Raw genomic sequence first — 23,576 nt, 5'->3', positions numbered from 1 at the left:
TGAAATGAGCCAGTAACACAGCTGCAATATGACAAAATAGCACAAACTAATATTAAAAATGTACTATGAAGGCTCTACTCTGGCTGTCTTGGTTATCTGTAAAATAATGATAATGATACAATAATGAGGAAAACTCACGCAAGTGAAGTAAATTAAAATCAAAGGCACAGCAACACAGTCTAGATAACTCTACTTGAAGGGAGGTCTGGGGAATAGATTGGAAGAGATCTGTGCAGCAACGGAAAAATGAGACTACAAGGAGGTTGTATATAAAAGGACTGTACTGAGAATACGGTGGGATGTTTCTTGAGTAGCACAGACCTGCTGAGGTAACTCCTGCTGACTCTGACCACAATCAGTGTAAACTTCATGTTTATACATCACATTGCATTACTTGACATGTCTGATACCATTCCTCACATGGAAGGAAACCCCAGTGGCAGCAGAGTAGGTGAGTTAGAGAAACTGCAATAAATATTTTACATAGCTTCTCAATTATTTTATGTGCTGGTTTTATAAGGGTTAACCTTAGCAGATTCTTGACTTACTATCAGTTGGTTCTAATTTACAGTTTCTCAAATTAGGAAATAGCCAGTGCTAATACTGCAGTTATTACTGAGTTCCTGATTGCTTCAGGAAGACTTACTTAATTAGTATAATGAGAGAGTTTACAGTTCTCAATTGCATATAATTACAAATGCATATTACATTACAAATTATAATTATATTATAGTATAATTATAATCACATTATATTATTATATGATAATTACAAATGCATATTAGCATTGCATTAAAAATGCAATGATTGTTTATTTTTTCCATTAATAGAAATGCATTAACAGAAATTATTAAGGTAACTTATGGTTGCTTATAAAACGTTGTTTACTGATGCAGCCTACAAGCAATTTTGGAAACAATAACCTTCTTCTGCAAGGAGACAATCTTTTCTAACTACCTTCCTGGGGCTGTTATTTCTAAAACTTTTTCTGCCTTGTACATAGAGTAAATAGTAATGTCCACAGGACAGTTCAAGTAAGATACTCATTTGAACTTTCTGGAAGTCAATCCTTAACCATAAGGAATGACCAAAATGGGGAGACCTTCATGTCGAGATGGTACCCAGAGGAAACACAAAAAAACAAACAAACCAAAAAACCTTAAGGGACTCTGAATTGGCCTCAAAAGATAACCATAGGAGATAAAATGTTAATAACTTTATGTTTAAACACCAGCAGTAGAGAATTCCCAGAAATTGCTATTGAAATGTGGCTGCAGTCTCTGAACAAGGAAATATATAAAACTGTAACTGGAAAGAAAATGTCACTAAATGAGTTCACTCTAATGCTATGTTAGTGATGATTCACTATGATGAAATGAAGCAAACATGTAAAGTCCAAAATCAGTACTATGGGTAGTTCATTATTTCACTAAGATAAAATAAGTCTTGGGTGTAAGCTAGTTTCTAAGCCACAGTGCTTGGAAATAGCATTTGATTAGGAAAAGCCTAAGAATTTCTTCTGAAACCAGTAAACAGGTTTCAGGTCAGAACAAAATATTTTTCTTTAAGACAAAAGAAAGACTTTCAATCATGGGTTTGTTTTTAATATTTGTATCCCTGTTTTCTCTTACACTATTCCTTTGCCCCGACCTATAATCATGTTCAAATCTCTATCCTAAAAATAAAAACATAAAATAAAATTGTTTGTTCCTGATTTCCCCGTTTTAACTAATTCTCCTTTTCTCCTTCTCTTCATTAACAAACTTTGCAAAAGAACAATTACACACAATGCTTCTGCTGCTTTACCACCTGATCACTCCCTAACCCCTTGGAACCTGGTTTCTACTCCTATGACTCCAATGAAACTACTCTCTCAAGTTCATCACTGGACAGTCACATGCAAAAGAATGAAACTGGACCACTATCTTAAACCATACACAAAAATTAACTCAAATTGAATTAAGCTGAATGTAAGATCTAAATCCATAAAACTTACTGAGGAAAACATAGGTGGTAAGCCCCTTGTCATTGGTCTTGCCCCTGATTTTTTGTATTTAACACCAAAAGCAAAGGCAACAAAAGCAAAAATAAGCAAGTGGGACTACATCAAACTAAAGAGCTTCTGCATATCAAAGGGAACCATCAACAAAATGAAAGAGGAACCTACTGAATGGGAGAAAATATTTACAAATCATATATCTGATAAGAGGTTGATATCTAAAATATATTAAGAATTCATACAACTCAACAGCAAAAAACAAACAATCCAATTAAAAAAGGGGCAGAGTATCTCAATGGACATTCTTCCAAAGACATACAGATGGCCAACAGGTACACAAAAAGGTGCTCAACATCACTATTCATCAGGGAAATGCAAATCAAAACCACAATGAGCTATCACCTTACATCTGTTAGAATGGCTATCATCAAAAAGACAAGAAATAACTGTTGGTGAGGATGTTGAAAAGGAGAACCCTTGTGCACTGTTGGTGAGAATGTAAATTGGTGGAGCCACTATGGAAAATAGTGAGGATGTTCTTCAAAAAATCAAAAACAGAACTACCATATGATTCAGCAATTCCATTTCTGGGTGTTTATCTGGGGAGGGGGAAGAAAAGGAAACACTAACTCTAGAAGATATCTGCATCCCCCATCCTCCATGTTCACTGCAGCATTATTTACAATAGCCAAGATATGGAAGCAACCTATGTGTCCATCAGTGGATGAATGGACAAAGAAAATGTGAGATACCTACACACACACACACCCCCCCCCCGCACACAATGGAATATTATTCACTCATGAATAAGAATATTGCCATTTTCAACAACACGGATGGACCTTAAGAGCATTATGCTAAGTGAAACAAGTCAGAGACATATGGACAAATAGTGCATGATCTCACTGATATGTGGGTGGGTGAAATGGGTAAAGGGGGTCAAAAGGTACAAACTTCCAGTTATAAAATAAATGTCATGAGGTCATGGTGACTACAGTTAATAATACTGTATTGCATATTTGAAAGCTACTAAGAGTAGATCTTAAAAGTTCTCATCCCAAGAAAAAAAAAGTTTTTTGTAACTATGTATGGTGATGGATGTTAACTAGACTGATTGTGGTGATCATTTCGCAGCATATGAAGATATTGAATCATTATGTTGTACATCTAAAACTAATATAATGTTGTATGTCAATTATGCCTCAATAATTAAAAAAAAAGTTCACCAAAGACTTGCCAATTGTCAAATAAAGAGAGCAGTTCTCACACCATTCCACCTTTCAACTCTATGGCAGGGCTGAACACCCTACACCCCCGTCAAGTTTTTTTCTTGTTTAGCTTCTGTGATGCCAAATTCTCTCCAATGTTTTGGTCTCATTTTTCTTAATTATGACTTCTTCTACCAAGGTTCTATCTCTGACCCTTGCATTTTGTTCTATATGCTATCCTGGGCTTTAATTATCTTGTCTATGTGGATTATCTCAAGATCTAGGTATGAAAGAAATCCTGACTACCATGCTCAGTTTAAGATATAAACTCTTGGGGGCTTCCCTGGTGGCGCAGTGGTTGAGAGTCCGCCTGCCGATGCAGGGGACACGGGTTCGTGCCCCGGTCTGGGAAGATCCCACATACCGCGGAGTGGCTGGGCCCGTGAGCCATGGCCGCTGAACCTGCGCGTCCGGAGCCTGTGCTCCACAACGGGAGAGACCACAACAGTGAGAGGCCTGCGTACCGCAAAAAAAAAAAAAGATATAAACTCTGAGCTGCCTACCACACATCATCACAGACCCTGCTTGCACCTCACATTCAAATATTCACAGGAAAGAGCTCAGTATTGGCAAGAGAAGGAATAAATTGAAAAAATAGGAATATCTAAAACAGAAGAATTATTACTTAACTTATAGTACATTCATGAAAGAATATTACATATGGCATTATCAGAATAATATGCTGAAGTGTTTAATAACATGGAAAATGCGTATATTATAATGTTCAGTAAAAGAAAAAAGCAGGATAAAAATGGATTGGAAGAAACTGGAAGGGAATATTTCAAAATTTTAACAGTAATTGTCTCTGATAGGTAACATTTTCTTCTTTGTAATTTTATGTATTTTCCAAATGTTCTACAGTGATCTTGAATTAATTTTAGAATCAGAAAATAAGAGGGATTCAGGGTCATATTGCCTACAAAATAAAACCTGGTCTTCACGAATGGCATCCAAGGCCTGCCAAAATCTGGCCCCCAGTGCAGTCTTGTCCTTAACTATAGGCCCCGAACATTCTCTGTTCCGCTCCACCACCTAGCCACCAAGTGCTCAACACCGTCCACTTTTATGGTTCTGTATTCCTGTTTATCAGGTCTGTTCTTCTCCTACCCCAAAGCAGGACATATTGACCCTGAACATCTTTGATCCCTAAACCATAATATAGAGCGGGAGGCAATGCTCAAAATTTTCTGTTGGATTAGCTAAGAAACAACAATTCTACAAGTCTTTTATCCAGCTCATAATGAATATTAATGGTACCAATAATAAACATAAAATTAGCTAAAACAACTCACTGGTTAAGATATCACACGATAAAGACTGCTATTGACTATAAATTGTCACAAAAATTAAGAATTCTTAACAGAATTTAGATAATGTAAAATCTGATCCTGAAAATTTGGACTTTATAAAAATAACAGCCACTATACAGATTAGGTTACACTTGTTTTATAACTCATGTTCATTCTAAAATATACAGAGAAGAGAATAAACACCAAGGAAAATAATTTCATAAAATAAAGACTGAAGTGGAGACTTCCCTGGTGGCACAGTGGTTGAGAATCCGCCTGCCAATGCAGGGGACACGGGTTCAAGCCCTGGTCCGGTAAGATCCCACATGCCGCGTAGCAACTAAGCCCGTGTGCCACAACTACTGAAGCCCACGAGCACAACTACTGAAGCCCACACGCCTAGAGCCCGTGCTCCGCAACAAGAGAAGTCACTGCAATGAAAAGCCCGCGCACCACAATGAAGAGCAGCCCCCTCCTGCAGCAACTAGAGAAAGCCTGTGTGCAACAACGAAGACCCAACACAGCCTAAATAAATAAATTTATTTAAAAAAAAAAAAGGCCTGAACTGAAAAATAATAGAAATAGTTCAAATGCCTGGAACAGTGCCTGGCACATAGCAGACACTCAACAGATATTTGTTAAATAAAAGAATAAACTGGTATAGAAAATTATCCAAGGAGTTAATTAGATTGGCTTAATGGAGTTTTGTCAGAAAATGCTTAGCCTTATTGAAATATAATTCACATACTATACAATTCTCCCATTTAAAATTTACAGCTCAATGGTTTTTAATATATTCACAGAGTGCGAAACCACCACCACAATCAATTTTAGAACATCTTCATCACCTCCAAAAAAAAAGCTCATACCATGAGTAGTCACTCCCCATTTCCCTCCAACCTCCCAATCCTAGGCAACCACTAATCTATTTTCTGCCTCTGTAGACTCTGCCTATTCTGGACATTTCATATAAATGGAATCATAAAATATGTGGTCTTTTGTGACTGGCTTCTTTCACTTAGCATGAAGTTTTAAAGTTTCATCCATGTTGTAGCATGTATCAGTACTTTCTTTCTTTGTATTGCCAAAATATTCCACTATATGGATTTTATTTACCCATTCCTCAGCTGACAGACAATGCGGTTGTCTCGGATTTTTGGTTATTATAAATAATGCTATGAAAATTCATGTACAGTTTGAACAACATGGTTTTGAACCACACGGGTCCACTAATACACAGATTTTTTTTCAATAGTAAATACTACAGTACTACCCAATCCATGGCTGGTTGAATCCTCGAATGTGGAACCACAGATACTGAATTTCTGATAAGGAGGGCCGACTAAGATAAGTTGACTTGACTGCATGGAGAGTCAGTGTGTAATAGGGAAGAACAAATCTGACTCATTAGATTTATTCCTTTTGCTTTAACCTTTGTGCTTTGTTGCCTGTGCTTAGTCATGCTGGCTCTGAACCTTTTGTAAAAGAATGTTGCCTATAGTCTGAAATATACAGGATAGCCTATTCTCAGGGCTCTGACCTCTAAGAGTCCATTCATACAGAGATAAAAAGTTGTAGAACAGAGAATAATATTTGTTTTGTTAAACACAGGAAGATCATGACCTGACCTACCCGGACAGCTGCAAGAACAAAGGATTCCTTCAGGAAGAAGTTTGCAACAACTAACCACGCTTCTCCCTCACTTTGCCTTTAAATGGTCCTGCAATAAACCTTTCTCTGCTCCAAACCCTCCGAAGTCTGACTTTTCAGTTTGTTTGGCCTCATTGTGTGTCAGGCAAGTGCTCCAACCCCCTACCCCTGTGTTGTTCAAGTGTTAATTGAACAAGTTTTTGTGTTGATATGTTTTCATGTCTTTTGGGGTATATTAGTGGAATTGCCAGATCATATGGTAACTGTTTAACATGTGAGGAATTGCCAGTCTGTTTTCTAAAGCGTTGCACTAGAAAATGCTTTCTGATGAAGATACAGTATTGATGTACCACTCTTAAAAATAGTTTTTGATAATAAACACAAGTCAAAACATTATCAGAGTCAAAATGTCTGACATTTTCCTCCCATTTCCCCCCTCCTGGTTAAATCCTACTAATCTTTCGAAGCTCAGCTCACAGGCCGCCTCTTCTAAGGAGTCTTCCCTACTTTCTCAGAATTAATAGCTCCATTCCTCCTTTCAACTGCTGTAACAATTTTATTTGTACACTTACTATATATAGGCTTTGTCACTCTGCCCTATATTGCATTTAACAATATATGTCAATATCTCCCAATAAAGTGCAGGCTCCTGGATGGTAAAAATTATATTTTATACCAATGTTTACAGTAATGATTATCGTGAAGAATATATCATTTGAGATTTGAGATATCATTTGAGATGATGAAAAGAGCTCAGGCAAAGGATGTAAGTAAGCATCATACATACTATTTTCACAGAACAAACTTATCTTCAAGGTACTATACTTAATAAAAGATAAACTAGAGATAATTTTATCAACAAATGCTGACATTTGTTGATGAGCAACAAATAACATATATCTCAAGACATATAATGAGCAAAAATAATGACTTAAATAAGCAGAAACACAAGTAGGGGGAAAAAAGAGGGACTTTCTTAAAACTGTTAAATAAAAATTAATTACCAAATAAGCCAATATGTCTATATTTTGTTAAATCATATTAGTTGGTAGAATGACTGAACGGACTCATCAATGCTCATTTTGCCCTGAATCTGCAGAAAATTCAGGGCAAAATGTCTCTAAATTGCGAAGTTAAAAAAAAAAGAAAACTTTCAGGACTTCCTTGGTGGCACAGTGGTTAAGAATCCACCTGCCAATGCAGGGAACACGGGCTCAAGCCCTGGTCCGGAAAGATCCCACATGCTGCAACTAAGCCCGTGCACCACAACTACTGAGCCTGCGCTCTAGAGCCCGCAAGCCACAACTACTGAGCCCCCGTGCCACAATTACTGAAGCCTGTGTGCCTAGAGCCCATGCTCTGCAACAAGAGAAGCCACAGCAATGAGAAGCCCTCGCACTGCAATGAAGAGTAGCCCCTGCTCACCGCAACTAGGGAAAGCCTGCGCACAGCAACGAGGACCCAATGCAGCCAAAAATAAAATAAATTAATTTTTTAAAAAAGAGAGAGAAAACTTTCTTTTTAATACTAATTCACTTTACTTGAATATATTAACATGTAAATAATTGGCTTGGCCTAATAAAAATTGGGGGAAGAGTGTAAGATATTTATTCATTTTTAATAATTGTGGAAAAATATAACAAAATTTACTATCTTAGCCATTTTCAAGTGCACAGTTCAACAGCTTCAAGTACATTCATATTGTTGTGCACCAAATCTCCAAGAACCCCTTTCATATTGTAACACTGAAACTCTGTACCCACTGAACAACAACTCCCCAATGCTCCCTCCCCTCAGCCCCTGGCAACCATCATTTTACTTTCTATCTCTGTGAATTTGACCACTCTAGGTAGCACATATAAGTGGAATCACACAGTGAATGGCAGGTGAATGGATAAAGTATGGTACATCCAGATAAGAGAATATTATTCAGTGTGAAAAAGAAACGAGCTATCAAGCCATGAAGACATGGGAGAAATCTAAACGTATATTACTAAGTGACACTAAATTATTTTATATCCATATTAGAAATCTTAAGGCCATTCAGTTGTATGTATACTTTTCACCCCTGTAATCCACAGGAAAAGACCATAGTGCAAGTCCTGGTCACCTATTCTCCCTAAGTCTCCAGACTGCTCGTTCCTACAGTTCTTTTCTTCCTCACCCTGATTCATTCTTCTGTGGCTGCTCTCTTTCCCAACTCATTCTACCACACCACCTGAAACCCGGGTTCCAGGGTTGAACAAACTCTACATTCTCAACCTCTTCACCTAACAGTCTACTCACTGCCTAAGTGAAACCTGGCTAGCTCGTGAGCACACTACTTGTGTTGAAGCTCTATAGGGGGTAGTGTTCTCCACTCCCATCTTCCACTGGAGGCAGCAATAGCATTTTCCAAACTCCTTAGTGCCACTTACAGGCTGTTACCTCTTTTCCTTTCAGCTTGAGGCACATGACATATGGCTATGTCACACTCTTCTTCTCCTGGTTAATGTCACACAGAAGTACCTTTCCCTCTCTCTCTCTCTCTTCACTCCAACACCTGCAATCATACTGGCTATTTTAACACTGTGCAAATAACCTAACACCCTAGACCCAGAGTTCTTTGCCCTATGCCTATCCTCATACCATTTCAGTAACACCTATACCCTGGGCCTTGCCTACTCTCTAGACTTTCTCTAGAGAAAGATGCAGGAACATGCATGTTGCCATCACTAAAATTCATGTTCTAAATTTCAGTTAGGCCTTGCCTTTGGTCAGCTGCTTCTCTGATTCCTTATAGAAGCTTTTCTGATTTTTTATCATTATCCTCATATCCCTCACTTCATCTTTTTTGGCTCCTACTGAGAAAGCTAAGGTCATCAGATGAGAATTCTCTTAAATTCCAGCCCTACCTAAGCTAACCTACTAACTTTGCATAAGTCACTCCTTTGCTCTTGGTTCCGCAGATGCTTGAGTATCCAAGCAAGCCCAGACTCCGTGAAATGACCACTCTCTCCTGTTCTTTATGTGGCAGCAGTAATACACCACTATACTCACAGTACTTCCAGCACACACCATGCCGCTGTTCCTTGCCGCTGTGTGTACTGTTCCTTCTACTGTTCCATCTCCTTCACCAGCTAGACTTTTTTCGAAACCTTGCTAAAAAATTATCTTTCATGACACTTCCCCTGACCCACCCCCTCCAAAAAAGAAAAAAAAAAACAAACCAGTTAAACACTTCTTCCTACCTTTTCTTGTATTTCTACTACTGTAAATTTTACACTGCATGGAAAATTTTTATAGGTAATTAAAAGAACAAATTTGGGTGAAATGAATGGTAGAAACAAGAAGTACAGGAATTGAGTAAGAGGTGAAATCATAGTAGGGACGATGAAAAAAGATTTCGTTCATTCAACAAACAACGAATATTTATTAAGGACTTAGTATATGAAGTAAGTGTTGGAGGAAAGCAGTGGGTGGATTGTAGGCTGGGACAGATGTGGGCATAAAGCTGATGAGACATTTGCTCTAGATCTTGAAGAATGCTTGGAATTTCAATCAACTAAAAGAATGGTAAAGAAGAGGTGGAAATAGGAGAGAGTACCAAGGAGACAGAAATGCACACATATTTGGCTAATATAAACTGACCAGTCTTGGCTAAAATGGGAGGTTTAGAAAGAGCAGTATTAGGAAATAAAATTGAAAGCTTAATCATAGAAAACCTAGAGTTAGCAAGGGCCTTAAGAATCACCTAGGTCACCCATCCTTCTAATGAAGGATAACATTCCTGACAAATGGACAAGGTAGCCAATTCACTAACTACCGTCTTCTTTTAAATGTTACAGATTATCTTTTCTGTTATTATATTGAATAGAAACATGCCATCTTCAACATTTCCCCACTGGTCCTGTTCTCTCCTCTGATGTACCCAGCATAAGTCTATTCCCTCTTTATGGGACAGTCTTTCAAATATCTTTCATTTAATCAACGTGTGATCTTGAACAAATTGTGTGGCTTTTCTGCAGATCAACTTTCTCTTCTCTAAAAGAGAGGAGTGGCAGAGGCTAACTGTCCTCTGATAGCCGTCTTCCCCTTCTCTTTATTGTAACTGACTCTTTTGCTGGGCACATGGACACCCAGCAAAGACGGCATTTCTTATCCTTCCTTGGGGCTGGATGTGTCCTCGTGCTCAAGTTCTGGTCAACAGGCTGTGAGCAAAAAGGATCTCCCATTCCCCTTTCCTCCTTCCCAGTGGCTGGCATTCGGACGCGGGGTGAGCCAACTTAGTCCCTGGGGATGAGAACAATATCTGGTTGGGTATAACAGAGCAACCAGATAAAGAGTCAGGGCCCCTGATAACCTGATGGGTCAGAGCCACCACATCAGCTTGGGCTTTTTATATGTGAGAGAAATAAATTTCTACCTAGTTTAAGCCACTTGTTATTTTTCAAATATATGTGTTACAGAACTTGATCTATATCTTAACCCAACAGGAGGTAACACATCTATAAAAAGGATTTTGTAATACATAAAATTAGGAATGTAAAATATACATGTACACATGCTCAATTTTTAGTATTTGAACACCATCATCTTCCCTTGAGACTCACCCCAGTCTCCTGTTATGAACACAGTTCGGGATTCCTCAGAATCTTACTTGATCTTACTGGATCTCTACTTGATAATATCCCTCAAAGGCTGACACCCCAAATTGAACATTAATTCTTTATAAGCTGTGTACATAGGACAGCATATACTTCCCCATATGACTTCCCCATGTATTTAATTTGGGAATCTCTGTGTATTTGTCATTCTTAGCAAAGCTACAACAGATCCTTTCTCCAAATATCTGCATTGTTTCAATAAATATTTATAAACTGCCTAGTGTGCAAGGCTTAGACATACAATAGTGACTATTAACTTACTAGTGGAAAATGGCATTAATAACAGTTTTACAAGGTACAACAATCCAGTAATGAAACAATTTTGAGGACTTACAACTGGAAAGTCACACCTTGAAAAAAACAGTACGTGCATGAGTACTATGTTTCTCATCTTTCATATACAATAACTTTGGACAAATCTAAAGGGGCCAGGTCTAATGACTTGTTTAGTGGTGTCACACACTGGAACCAGTTTTCTCAGACTAGCATTCAGAAAAAGTCATACTATATATATTTATCTACTGTTTTGTTAAAACATAAGAATGAGAAAACATGTAACATAAAATTTGAGAGGCAACAGAGTTTTGTGATTAAGAGCATACCCTGGAGCCAGACTGCCTCCCTGCCCTGCCACTTACTAGCTGTGTTAACTTTCAGCACCTCTTTGGGCTTGTTTCCTCAGGTATAAAATGAGAGTAATAGCAGTAGTAATAACAGTGATAATGTAGTAATAGTACCTTCCTCCTAGGATTATTTTGAGGCTGTAAAGGCTTAGAAAAGTTCCTGACACATGGGCAAAGTGCTAGCTACTTTTGAAAAAGTACTAGCTCAATTAAGCGTCAGCTACCATTTTTATAGCTATTATAATAATGCGAATAGATGACCTCATTTCTGGTCAGGGTATAAATAATTTTGTGCCATATGGTCAAACAGCATTATTTTTTGTATTTGTTACTTATTATTAATTTTTTCATCTTAAAAAAGTCAATTTAATGTATCAAAGGGGAAGTTAATAATATACATATATCAGAAGTCTTAAAACTGCCCTTTGACTCAATAATTCCATTTCTAAGTGTGAATCCTAAAAAAATAACAATGATGTGCACATCTTTAAGGATGCTCAATTTAGTGTGTTTATAAAAATGTTAATAAAAAAGAAAGCAAAGAAGACTATTTCAAAAGGGGCTTTGTCCAGCAAACCATGGAAATCCATACAATGGAATGGTATGCATCTATTAAAAATAAGTCTGTAATTGAATACTTAATGATATGGGAAGATATATTAAATGAAAAAAAATATAAGTATAGTATGATCCCACTTTGGTTTTTAAAAAAAAAGTATGTGATAAGTGTGTGTGGAGGGTGTGTGTGTATATATATATGTGTGTGTGTACGGATCAATAAAGTCTCCAAGGTTATACATCAAAATAAAAAGTGATTATCTCTAGCTGGTTCATTTATATGCAATTTCTGTTCTTTTTGCTTTTCTATTTTGTAAGTTTTCCACATGAATATGTGTTATTTTTGAAATAAGGAAAAAAGTTACTAAAAAGAAGTACACAATGTGCAGTGAACTAAAATCTTGAAAACATGAAGATACTCTGGCCAAAGAGAGAAAAACGCCTTCAACTTGTTTCCAAAGTAAAAGATCCAACACAGATATGCTCATAAACTTCCCAGACACTCCCTGAATTCACATGTGGTTTTCTGCCACAAGCTCATGTGAAACTTAGAAAAGTATTTAGCTATGAGCACAAAAAAAGATGCAAAAAATAAAGCAAACTTGGAAATCCTAAAAAAATACAGGAAAATTTTCTCATTATATTTCTTTATTAAAGCAGACCAGAAATTATTTAGCTTGTTCTGATAGTCTTAGTAAACCTCTAAAGTGATGTGAATGCTTTTACAAAGGAAGAGTGCTCTGAAAAGATTTTAATGTAACATTCTGTCTTTTTGAAAGGTCTTCAAAAATATTTTATTAGGCAATAATTTGGCTTCAGTTTATTAGATTATTATAATCATACAATGTATTTTCTGGGTGTTTTATTAACTATCATATGTAAAAATCTGACCTTTTTTAATAACATGTATTACATATAAATACCTTTTTTTAACATCTTTATTGAAGTATAACTACTTTACATCGTTGTGTTAGTTTCTGCTGTATAACAAAGTGAATCAGCTATATGTATACATATATTCCCATATCCCCTCCCTCTTGCGTCTCCCTCCCACTCTCACTATCCCATCGCTCTAGGTGGTCACAAAGCACCAAGCTGGTCTCCCTGTGCTATTCGGTTGCTTCCCACTAGCTATTTTACATTTGGTAGCGTATATATGTCAATGCCACCCTCTCCCTTTGTCCCAGCTTACACTTCCCCCTCCCCGTGTCCTCAAATCCATTCTCTACTCTGCGTCTTTATTCCTGTCCTGCCCCTAAGTTCTTCAGAACCATTTTTTTTTAGACTCCATATATATGTGTTAGCATACGGTATACAAATAAGTACCTTTTAAGTTTTTATTTTTTTTTTCTAACATCTTCACTGGATACACCTTCCCAGGAGAAACTGGATCCTTCTAAGATTAATTTTCATTAATAATCTTTAAAAGGGCAAAACGGTGTAAGGAAATTTTAGATGAAAAATCCAGTACGCAGGCTTACTTACAATAGACCAGAGCTAAGAAATCCACAGTAAATATGTCTCCAACTGCTTATCAGGCTGCCACTAAGTGTAGTGTGTTAAACATATAACTGACCTCCTCGTATCTCCCCAACGATATGTATATTCCCCTTGCAAAATAAAACAAAGATTCTTCCTGACTTCTTTACTCTGTCATGTCATCAAGGCATCTGTCATAGCATTTTCATTTCATCACTTAACTTCCATGAGAAGCCTCCAAGTTCAGGTTCTTATTCACTCCTGCCTGGGTTATTTTAATAGACTCCTAATTTGTCTCCTCATTTCTAATCTATCCCCATTTGAATCCAAAGAGCATCAGCCCACCAGCCAGCTTAAACATCACTTTAATTACATTACAACCTAGTGCAAGAATCTTAGATTGACTTTTTTTTAACATCTTTATTGGAGTAATTAGATTGATTTTTTTCCTATAAGCAGTGGAAAGTAAATTCTTTATAATTGCATTCAATGTCTCTATCTTCTGCTAGAAGTTTAATGTGAACTCTCTCAGCAGTCAGGCTGATCTATCACCAACTGCTATTGCCAACTTGCTCAATCAGTCCTCCCACCCACACTTCCCTGTCAACGCTACTTCATCCTTCCAGCATGCACAACTGAAAATGTGATGTGGTTTTCAGTAACCTTTACAGCTGTAAGCAAACTCTTTACCTTCAGAATTTCAACAACACTCACATTGTGAGTGATGAGGCACTAAATCATACTGTCTCCTATCACCAAGCAATTATCCATGTATGATCTAATTTCATTAAGTAGAGGTAATTGCCTTATAGGCCTTTATATTTGTTGTACTTATATTTGTTGCCCTTGACAGGCAGCTAGAAACTTGGTAAATGCTCAATTAATATTTGGTAAACAATGAATGTTCTTCATCTTTAGTTTTCGCACAAAACAAAATATATTTAAATATATTTATTATTTGCTATGTACCTCCAAGGCTTTTCTTTAACAAAATGAATTATTCTTTTACGTAGGTTCATGCATCAGGGGTCCCCACAACCACCCCCAGGTTCAGTGATCCATTAGGAGGACTCACAGGACTCAGCATATAGTCATACCCATGTCTAAGATATATCGTCCATGTACTACAGCAAAATGATACAAGGCAGAATCAGCAAAGCAGAAAGGGGCACAGAACAAAGTCCTCAGAAACCAAGTGCAAGCTTCCAAGAGTTCTTTCTCAGTGGAGTCATCCAGAACACAATTTCTCCAACATCAAATTGTGACAACACATGTGTCTACCAAGGAAACTCATTAGAAATGCAGTACCTAAGGGTACCCTCCCCCCACATAGGCACCTCCGGGCTGGTCACGTAGGCACCCTCTGCCTAGAACAGGCCAAAATTCCAGACTCCCAGAACGTATTCAGCACAAATCACACTGTAGTCTAGGCACAATGAGCCACTCCAAAGTTTGATTCACTGTAGGCAACTGCTGAACATTCAGGTTCCCAGATGCCAGCAAAAACACTGTAAACAGGCCTTTCTCAGGAAAGCAGTCTTGGGCCTGCTAAGTTAACCCTTTTCTGTGTAGTTCATTGCATATTTTTATGGGAGAAATTTTAAGTGTTAACTATATTTGATTTTTGAGAGGTACAGGTGATTTTTTTAAAAATTAAAATCTAGCATTTATTTAGAGATGCACTGCCTAGACTGGTACCCAAGAATGAAAAGTTATGACAGTTTTTTTTAACACTTAAAACTTAAATGCCTTAAAAAAATTTTTTTTATTGGGGTATAGTTGCTTTATTTTTTTACTTTTTTAAAGATTTAATTTTATTTATTCTTGGCTGTGTTGGGTCTTCGTTGCTGCACGCGGGCTTTCTCTAGTTGCGGCGAGCGGGGGCTACTCTTGGTTGAGGTGCACGGGCTTCTCACTGCAGTGGCTTCTCTTGTTGCGGAGCACGGGCTCTAGGTATGTGGGCTTCAGTAGTTGCGGCACGCAGGCTCAGTAGTTGTGGCTCGTGGGCTCTAGAGTGCAGGCTCAGTAGTTGTGGCCCACGGGCTTAGTTGCTCCGCGGCATGTGGGATATTCCCGGACCAGGGATAGAACCTGTGTCCCCTGCAATAGCAGGTGGATTCTTATCCACTGCGCCACTGGGGAAGTCCCAGAATAGTTTCTTTACAAAGTTGTGTTAGTTTCTGAACAGCAAAGTGAATCAGCTATATGTATACATATATCCCCTCGCTTTTGGATTTCCTTCCCATTTAGGTCACCACAGAGCACTGAGTTCCCTGGGTTATACAGTAAGTTCTCATTAGTTATCTATTTTATACATATTAGTGTATATATGTCAATCCCAATCTCCCAATTCATCCCACCTCCCCTTTCCCCCCTTGGTGTCCATACGTTTGTTCTCTACATTTCTGCCTTAAGTTATGCAATTTTAAAATAATTCACATCCTTAAGTATTTCTGGTTTTCTTTCTTTTTTCTTCTAAAATGAGGTAGATTTTTGAAATCAATACTTGCATAGTTGCCAGGAGAAAAAAATTAAGTATAACATGTAAAGGAAACAAACCCTTTCAGACAAGCTCCTTGTCTTCTTTTTAAATGTCAGTTGGTGCCAGAGCACTGTGGTAGCTGTTTTAGGTGCATCGTCTTACTAAATCCTCACAACACCCCCATAAGCCAGTGATGGTTTCTATTTTATAGATGGAAGCTTGGAGAGGCTAAGTAACCAACCCAGGTTTGCCATTGTGGAGCTAGGATTTAGGTTCAGATCCACCTCATTCCAAAATCTTGGTCTTAGCTTTACACCAACTACCTGTACCTAACAAGGAGCACGCTCCTTCTTATGAATCACTTCCCTCCAAACTATATGGGTGTTGTTTGGTTGGTTATACAGAGCACTACTCTTAACCTAACTGACTTTGATTAAAGTCACAGTTTAGTTGGAAGAAAAAGGGGTAAATTTAATACAGGATACTCTGCTTTTTCCTTTCCAATCTTGCAAATTCCAAATCAAATTACACCCCTTGCTTGTTAAAACCATTGGGAAACTCCATCTTCAGCACAACACACAATTTCCTCCTTTACATGGCATCAATCTGCTTGAAATTAGAGAGACCTGTATTATAATTTTGGCTTTTCACCTACCAGATGTGGGGACCTTGGGAAAGTTAGTTATGCTGAATCTCAGTTTATTCATCTACAAAATGGGGATCCCTACCTCATAGGCTTGCTGTGAGAATTAAATATGATATTTAAAAGGTTTAGCCTATACCTATTTGCTGAATAAATGACTGTCTGCAATACCAGAATAACTGATTTACAAGCAAGCCAAACCAATAATCTGAGGGAGAAAGGAGGGAGCAGGGAAGTACCCTGACCACCAGGTGTCACCACTGGCCCAGAAGAGCTGGTCTAACTGCCAGAGTGGTGGGTGGGACTTTGCCACAGAACGGGGTAAGACTCTCATTTGCACCTACAGAACATTCAAGAATTGGCTTTGGACTTCAGCACCTTAAGAGTTGGTACAATATTTGCTCAACCATTCTTAGTTACAGTGTTCTCTTACCAATGTGTTAAAAATGAGTGTGTAGATGTGTCATCATAGTTTAATCTAAAAAACTACGCTCAGCTGATTTTTTTTTTTTTTTAATTCTGAGAATCAGTATTGCTTCATACGTCCTTTGCTTTGGCCAACTAGACATTTACATTTTTTGGCTTTCATAGGCTTCAATATTGCCACTGCGGACAATTTTCTGGTCCCAATTCCACAACCCATGGACATTATTTCCTTTACATTATTAATAGGGGTGACAGATAAAAGTAAAGCAGAATATTTTTTAGGGTAAAAATGAAGTCCATGAACAGCACATCTAAGCAAAATAAGCATTAACTATGAGCCTTATTCCTTGATCTCAGGAACTTAAAATTTCATTTTTTAAAATTCCACAAACTTTCTCTTTTCTTAAGGAACATTTACCCTAGGAGAGATCTGTCAACCTACAAATATCCCTGAAATGACTCAAGGAACACTACCACTCCTGACTTGATTCTGTAACCTGCCAACGACACTCCCTGGGAGTGCCCAGGGGCTCATTTCAAAATGAGAGCAGGGCATTGGCTCTCCTTCTGGTTCTAATTCCTCCCCACTGAGAGCCATTAGCGGTCGCCTCAAGACGGGCAATTCAGTGCGTGTTAGCACGTAACTGGACACGCAGCTCTGAGATGAGGCACAAACTGTTGTCCTGTCGGTGCCAGGGAACACTTGACTCAAGCCTGACCAGGCCTACCCCGGCCTCATCCTGGACTCCAGCGCCCCCCAGTAACCAACACGGTGAAGAAGAAAGGCTAAAAGCACAGGCTTCGGTTTAGAGCGGGCGCTCTTGGAACTCGAGCAGTTTGGGTTATTTTTGTTTTAACAACAGCTCAAGTTCCACTTTGCATCTCACAAATATGGAAAGGTCTAAAGAGAAACCAGAAGCATCCTCTCCCTTCTGACCATCGCTCCCATTCCAAGAGAATTTAGGAGGGAAGAACAGATACCAGGAACCATCTGGAATCACGAGCACAGGTGGCTTACCCCAGCCGAGAACCCATTTGCAAAGCACTTTCGCAGATCGATACATTCCCGACAGATCTCAGACGGGTCCCTAGAGAAAGAAGAGCTCACGAGGCTGGCCGCCCTCCTGGAGCAAATGGGCCACGGAAAGAGATGCTGCCCATCCAACAAGCCCCTGCGGGGCAGGCGAGGGCGCAGCTGCTCGGGAGCAGCGGCCGGCGCGTTACCTGGGGGACTCGGCGGTGAAGCTGCCGCCGTCCAGCAGCCGCATCTTGCAGAAGAGGACCCCGTTGACGAAGGGCACCGAGGAGAGCTCCTCGAGCTCGAAGTCCACCTTAAACTTAAACTTCTTCTTCTTCATCATCATGAGAGCCAGACGCCGGCGAGCGGGGTGCGGGGGCGGCCCCAAGGGGCGCGCGGGCCGGCGCCGCCGCTTCAACTCGGCCGAGCCGCGGGCCCGCCCAGCCCCATGGCCGGGGCTGCGAGCTGCGCGTGGAGGCGCTGCCGGGGCCGGTGCCGCCGCCGCCGCCGCCGCCGCCGCCGCCGCCGGCGCCTCTAGCGGCAGCCCCGGCCGGAGCGCGGCGGCGGCCGTTGCGCGGACCCCGCCCACCCACGGGGAGCGGTCGTGCTGCAGCTCGTCTGAGCGGTGGGCGCCCTTTCGGTGTGCAGCTTGCAGCCGGCGTCGCCGCCCGTCTGGGAGGAGGGGAGGCGAAGCTCCGAGAACCGCCGCTGCCGCTGCCGCCGCCTCCTCAGCTCCTCGGGGTCGGAGGCGCCCCTAGCGGCAGCGTCCAGCAGCGCACTGCCGGGCGGAAGAGGGAGGGCGGGCGTGGAGGTTCTGGGCGTTAGAGCGTCACCCCTCTCTGGGGTTAAAAAAAGACAAATCCTACCAAAAACGAACTTCCTTCTACAGCTTCCTCTCTGCCTTTCTTTCAGTTTTTGCTCCGCCCCCTTTCTTCCCCTTCCCCTCCACTGATATATTTTTCCCTTGGGTTTGAGAGTCATGGGTTAATAGGGTTAATCAGAATCTCCACGACGTTGTTTTCGTCAAATTGAAATCCTAAAACTAAAATTTCTTTTAGGTACTCTAAATTCATGTGCCTCCTAATATAAAACGAGGAAGAACAAGGAAAGGATTAAAATGTGTTGAGGACTCAGGCACTGTACTGCTACAGGCGTATTCTCTTGTTTCTTCTTTAATTCCTGTCATCCCGGATAAAAGAGTACAGACGGGATGAAAATAGTACCTTCCTTTCTAAAATTTGTCTGTCTATACTGGGAACTGAAAAGCCTAAAAATAAAGCCTCCATAGATGCATAGCAATTACCTGCCCTCTATAGGCAGGTAGGTGTATGTTGTTACAATGTATATTGCCTACTTGGTTACATAATCGTGTTTTCAGTCTGAGTTATAACCCTCTCCGTAATCTCTCTGAAAGGCTACCATAGAAGAGATTCTCGTTCCCAGTTCACTCATTTATTCATGCATTCATTCACATAAAATTTTTTTAATCGCCTAAAATATTAGTCACTGTCTAGACCCAATGATTTATTTTTAAAAACCGCAAAAAACCGAAAAACCCTGACCTCAAGAGTTTTACGATTTAGTGAGAGACATACAAATCTGTCGTTAAAAAACAAACCTAGCACGTGTGTTTAGAATGAAGAAGCAGTTTGTCTCGAACTCAGAAGCAGCAGCAATTAATTGAAGTTAACCAGTGTTCTAAATTTCAAAGAATGAATAGGATTTGGGACAAGGTGGGGTGTGGGAGGAGGGGAGGTGTTCCAGGTGGAGGAAATGAAGGTAAAGACCCAGGGACAGAGTTTAGGAGTTTGGAGCTGGGGGGTTGGTAGTGAACATAGCTGGTTGGCCAGCAGGACAAGGGTAAGAGGAAGTGAGAAGAGTTAAACGGGACTTTGAGGTTTGTAACTTGGAAAACTAGTTGGATGGCTGGAAGCAGGAGGAAGGCAGGTTGGAACTGGAAGCGATAATGAACATTTATTTGAACTGGGAGACATCCAGGGAGAGAAGGGCAGCCTTAGCTCAGGGGAGAGGTTAAGCCTGAATATATGCATTTGGGATTTAGAGCATTTTCCCTGATGGCTGAAGTCCCAAGAATGGATAAAAATGAGTTACTCTGAAGAATATTTAATGGGTAGATGGAGGAAGAGGAGCTTGTGAAGGCGCCTGAGAACAAACAGAGAAAGAGGAGATCAAGGAAGATAAATGGCCTGGAAGCCCAGAAAGAGTTTTAATCATTTAACATTCATATTTATTAATACCTACTGTGTGCCAGGCACTGTGCTGGAGACTAGAGATACAAATGAACAAGACACACAGGGGCTTATAATACAGATACGCAAGCAGATCAATTAGAGAGGGAGAGAGAGAGGTAGGTCTATGATCTATGGAGAGTAGAGGAGGGTAGTCTGTATTGCTGCGGAGCAATCCTGGAGGATTTGGACTGAAAAGAAGCTATTAAATTGAAGTTCTAGGAAGTCATTGGTAATCTTGGCAAGAGAAGCCTCCATAAAAGGTGATGGCAAAGTAAGATTAAAATGGTCTTGTAAGCAGATAGGGTAGGGGGTCCCTGGAGAAAAAAAGAACCAGGCATGGTTTTCTTAACATAAGAGAAGCTGTTTTTTGGCCTAAGCCATTTTGGGATCTAAGCCTGGAGACAATAATTGCCCTTGAACAGGTGTCAGTAATTAATGATCTTAAGGGAAGTGAGGGAATGCAGGACAAAGGGAAAGCAGTCAAGTAACAATAGTTCAGCAATAAAACAGAGTCCCAGTTCCTCCTCAAGGGATATACATTACAATCTGATACTTATTTTTGAGTCCTGCAGGAACTAAGGCCCCTCACCCAGGTGGAGGATGGTAACTACATGCTGAGACCCCAGACTGATCAGAACCTAAGGAATGATGACTTTTTCTGGCTTCGACCAACTAAAGCCTGGGCTCTGTCCACCTTTGCCCCAATTCTATGCTGAATTCTCCTCTGTTCAAGCCCCTTCATGAATACGCATGTACCCTTAGCTTAAAATTTCCCCAGTTTTGCTGTTGGGGAGGTACTGCTTTGGGAAAGATCCCCAGTATTCTCCTTACTTGTTGCAAGTAATAAATCCTTCCTTCTCTTTGTGTCTTTTGGCTCAACACCCACCAAGAGGCAAACCCAGTTTTTGGGTAACAATCTGGGAAGTGAATGGTAGGTAGTCATGTGGGGTAGGTGACTTAATTTTTTTTTTTTCTGATTTTTGTCAGTGAATGAAAAGAGAAAGGACAGTAGCTAGAGCAGGAGGGTTCAAGCTTTTTCAACGACATTCAGGAACTATCCAAGATTTACTGAGTGCTTAATATGTGCCAAGCACCTTGATAAGTCCTAGAGATCTAAGATGCAGTCTCTGTGCGGAATCTTAGGGTCTATCAGAGGACACAGGTAAGTAAGCAGGCAGTTGTGGTACAGTGTAACATTGAATTCTATCTTTACATGACAGTGGGTTAATAGAGGCTGCTGGGGGAATACAGTACATTGAACTAGGATAAGTAGGGTTGTGGAAAACTTTCTGGGCTTATGTCTGAATGGCGAGAGTGGGGGTGGAGAGCAGTCTCCAGGAAGAAGGTACTGCGTGTGCAAAGGCTCAGAGGAAGAGAGACCATGCTGCAGGAGGAACTGAAAGTAGTTCAGTCTGGCTGCAACTTAGAGTGGTGTGTGGTGCCGCGAATATAATAGGGAGCCATTGAAGTTTTAAAACAGGAATGATCTACTCAGATTTGAAGTATATAAAGATCTCCAGCTTCAGTAAAACTGAAGGAAGGGAGTCTAGTATTCTTTTTTTAGACTCGTGGTTTGATTATTAAACAGCATGTACGAGTCAAGGTCCAGGCAAGAATCAGACATCATACTCAAAGTGTTTAAATGAGGAAATTTTAATGAAAGGATTCTTTACAGAACTGCAGAGTAAGGAACCCATAGTCTGGTGGGGAGTTGAAAGGAGGGGGGATAAACATCCTGACTTCTCTCACCTCCTGCTTTCTGATCTCCTGCTGGTACCTCGCATGATCTAAAACCAACCAAAACAAGAGGGCAAAGGAACCTGGAAGATGCAGCTGGTAGAGGATAGCCTCCTGAGGCACAGAAGGGTGGAGAGTGATGGAGTTTAGGGGACAGAAGACTACCAGCGCACACCTGATTCAGCCAGGGTTCCCTGTAGAAACCTGAAACAAAGGGATATCAGTCAGGCAATTCAGTGCTTCTGAAACCTTTGGAAGGGCTGGTGGAGTAGAAGTCAACAGACTGTTGAATTCAAGTCACATCATTTGTGGCAAACATTATCAGATGCCACTAATATCTGGTCCTTCTTTACTTCTTGGGCATATGGGAGTTTACATTTCCCAATCCCCTTGCAGTTCAGTAGGGCCACGTGACTAGCTCTAGCCAATAAAACGTGAGAAGTAATATGTCATTTCCAGGATGAGATAGGGACAAGCTTTTGAGCAGTTCTCTAGACTTTCTCTTCCCTGCTACAATTATCATGGAGGAGACCTTGTGTTAAGATGTGGTAGCCACAAGATTGAAGCAGCCCAGATCACTGAGTCAGCCCCTGGAGAACAACTGCCCACAGCAGCAATAAACTTTTGTCCCCCAGTTTTAATGAGATATAATCGACATGTAACATTGTATTAGTCCAGAATGTACAACATAATGATTTGATATAGGTATACATTGTGAAATGATTACCATAATAAGTTTAGTTAACATCAATCACCTCACATGGTTACAAATTCTGTGTTTTCGTGTTGAGAACTTTTAAGATCTACTTTCTTAGCAACTTTCAAATACACAATACAGTAAATCTATAGTCATCATACTGTACATTACATCCCCAGAACTTATTTCTCTTATAAGTGGAAGTTTGTACCTCTTGACCCCCCTTCACCCATTTTGCCTAGCCCTCCATCCCCTGCCTCTGTCATCTACCAATCTGTTCTCTGTATCTGTGTGTTTTTTTTTTTAGTTTTCACATATAAGTGAGATCATATGGTATATGTCTTTCTCTGTCTGACTTATTTCACTTAGCATAATGCCCTCAGTGTTCATCCATGTTGCTGCAAATAGCAAAATGCCCTTTTATATGGTCGAATTATATCTATATATAACATTTTCTTTATCCGTTCATCCATTGGTGGACACTTAGTTTCTTTCTATGTGTTGGCTATTATAAATAATGCCGCAATGAACACATGAGTGCAGATATCTCTTGAGGATGGTGATTTTCTTTCCTTCAAGTATATACCCAGAAGTGGGTTTGCTGGATCATACGGTAGATCTATTTTTAATTTTTTGAGGAAACTCCATACTGTTTTCTGAAGTGGCTGTGTCAATTTACATTCCCACCAACTGTGTACAACGGTTCCCTTTTCTCTACATCCTCGCTAGCACTTGTTATTTCTTTTCTTATTGATAATAGCCATTCTAATAAGTGTGAGGTGATATTTCAGTGTGGTTTTGATTTGCAT

General features: G+C 39.9%; 1 protein-coding gene across 1 annotated transcript in view; it reads right to left on the bottom strand.

Moving 5' to 3' along the window:
* Positions 1-18,511, bottom strand: part of EEIG2 (EEIG family member 2) — a 104,176-nt gene extending 85,665 nt beyond the window's left edge. The window contains exon 1 of the mRNA XM_030868876.2: positions 18,288-18,511. Within this exon, the coding sequence (XP_030724736.1) occupies positions 18,288-18,427 (140 nt within the window). The 5' untranslated portion in view covers positions 18,428-18,511. The remainder of the gene's footprint in view (positions 1-18,287) is intronic.
* Positions 18,512-23,576: the final 5,065 nt, after the last annotated feature.

The sequence above is a fragment of the Globicephala melas genome, chromosome 1 (assembly GCF_963455315.2).
Source record: "Globicephala melas chromosome 1, mGloMel1.2, whole genome shotgun sequence".
Lineage (NCBI taxonomy): Eukaryota > Metazoa > Chordata > Mammalia > Artiodactyla > Delphinidae > Globicephala > Globicephala melas.
The sequence above is the reverse complement of the archived record's forward strand: the minus strand, read 5'-3'. Positions and strand labels throughout refer to the sequence as shown.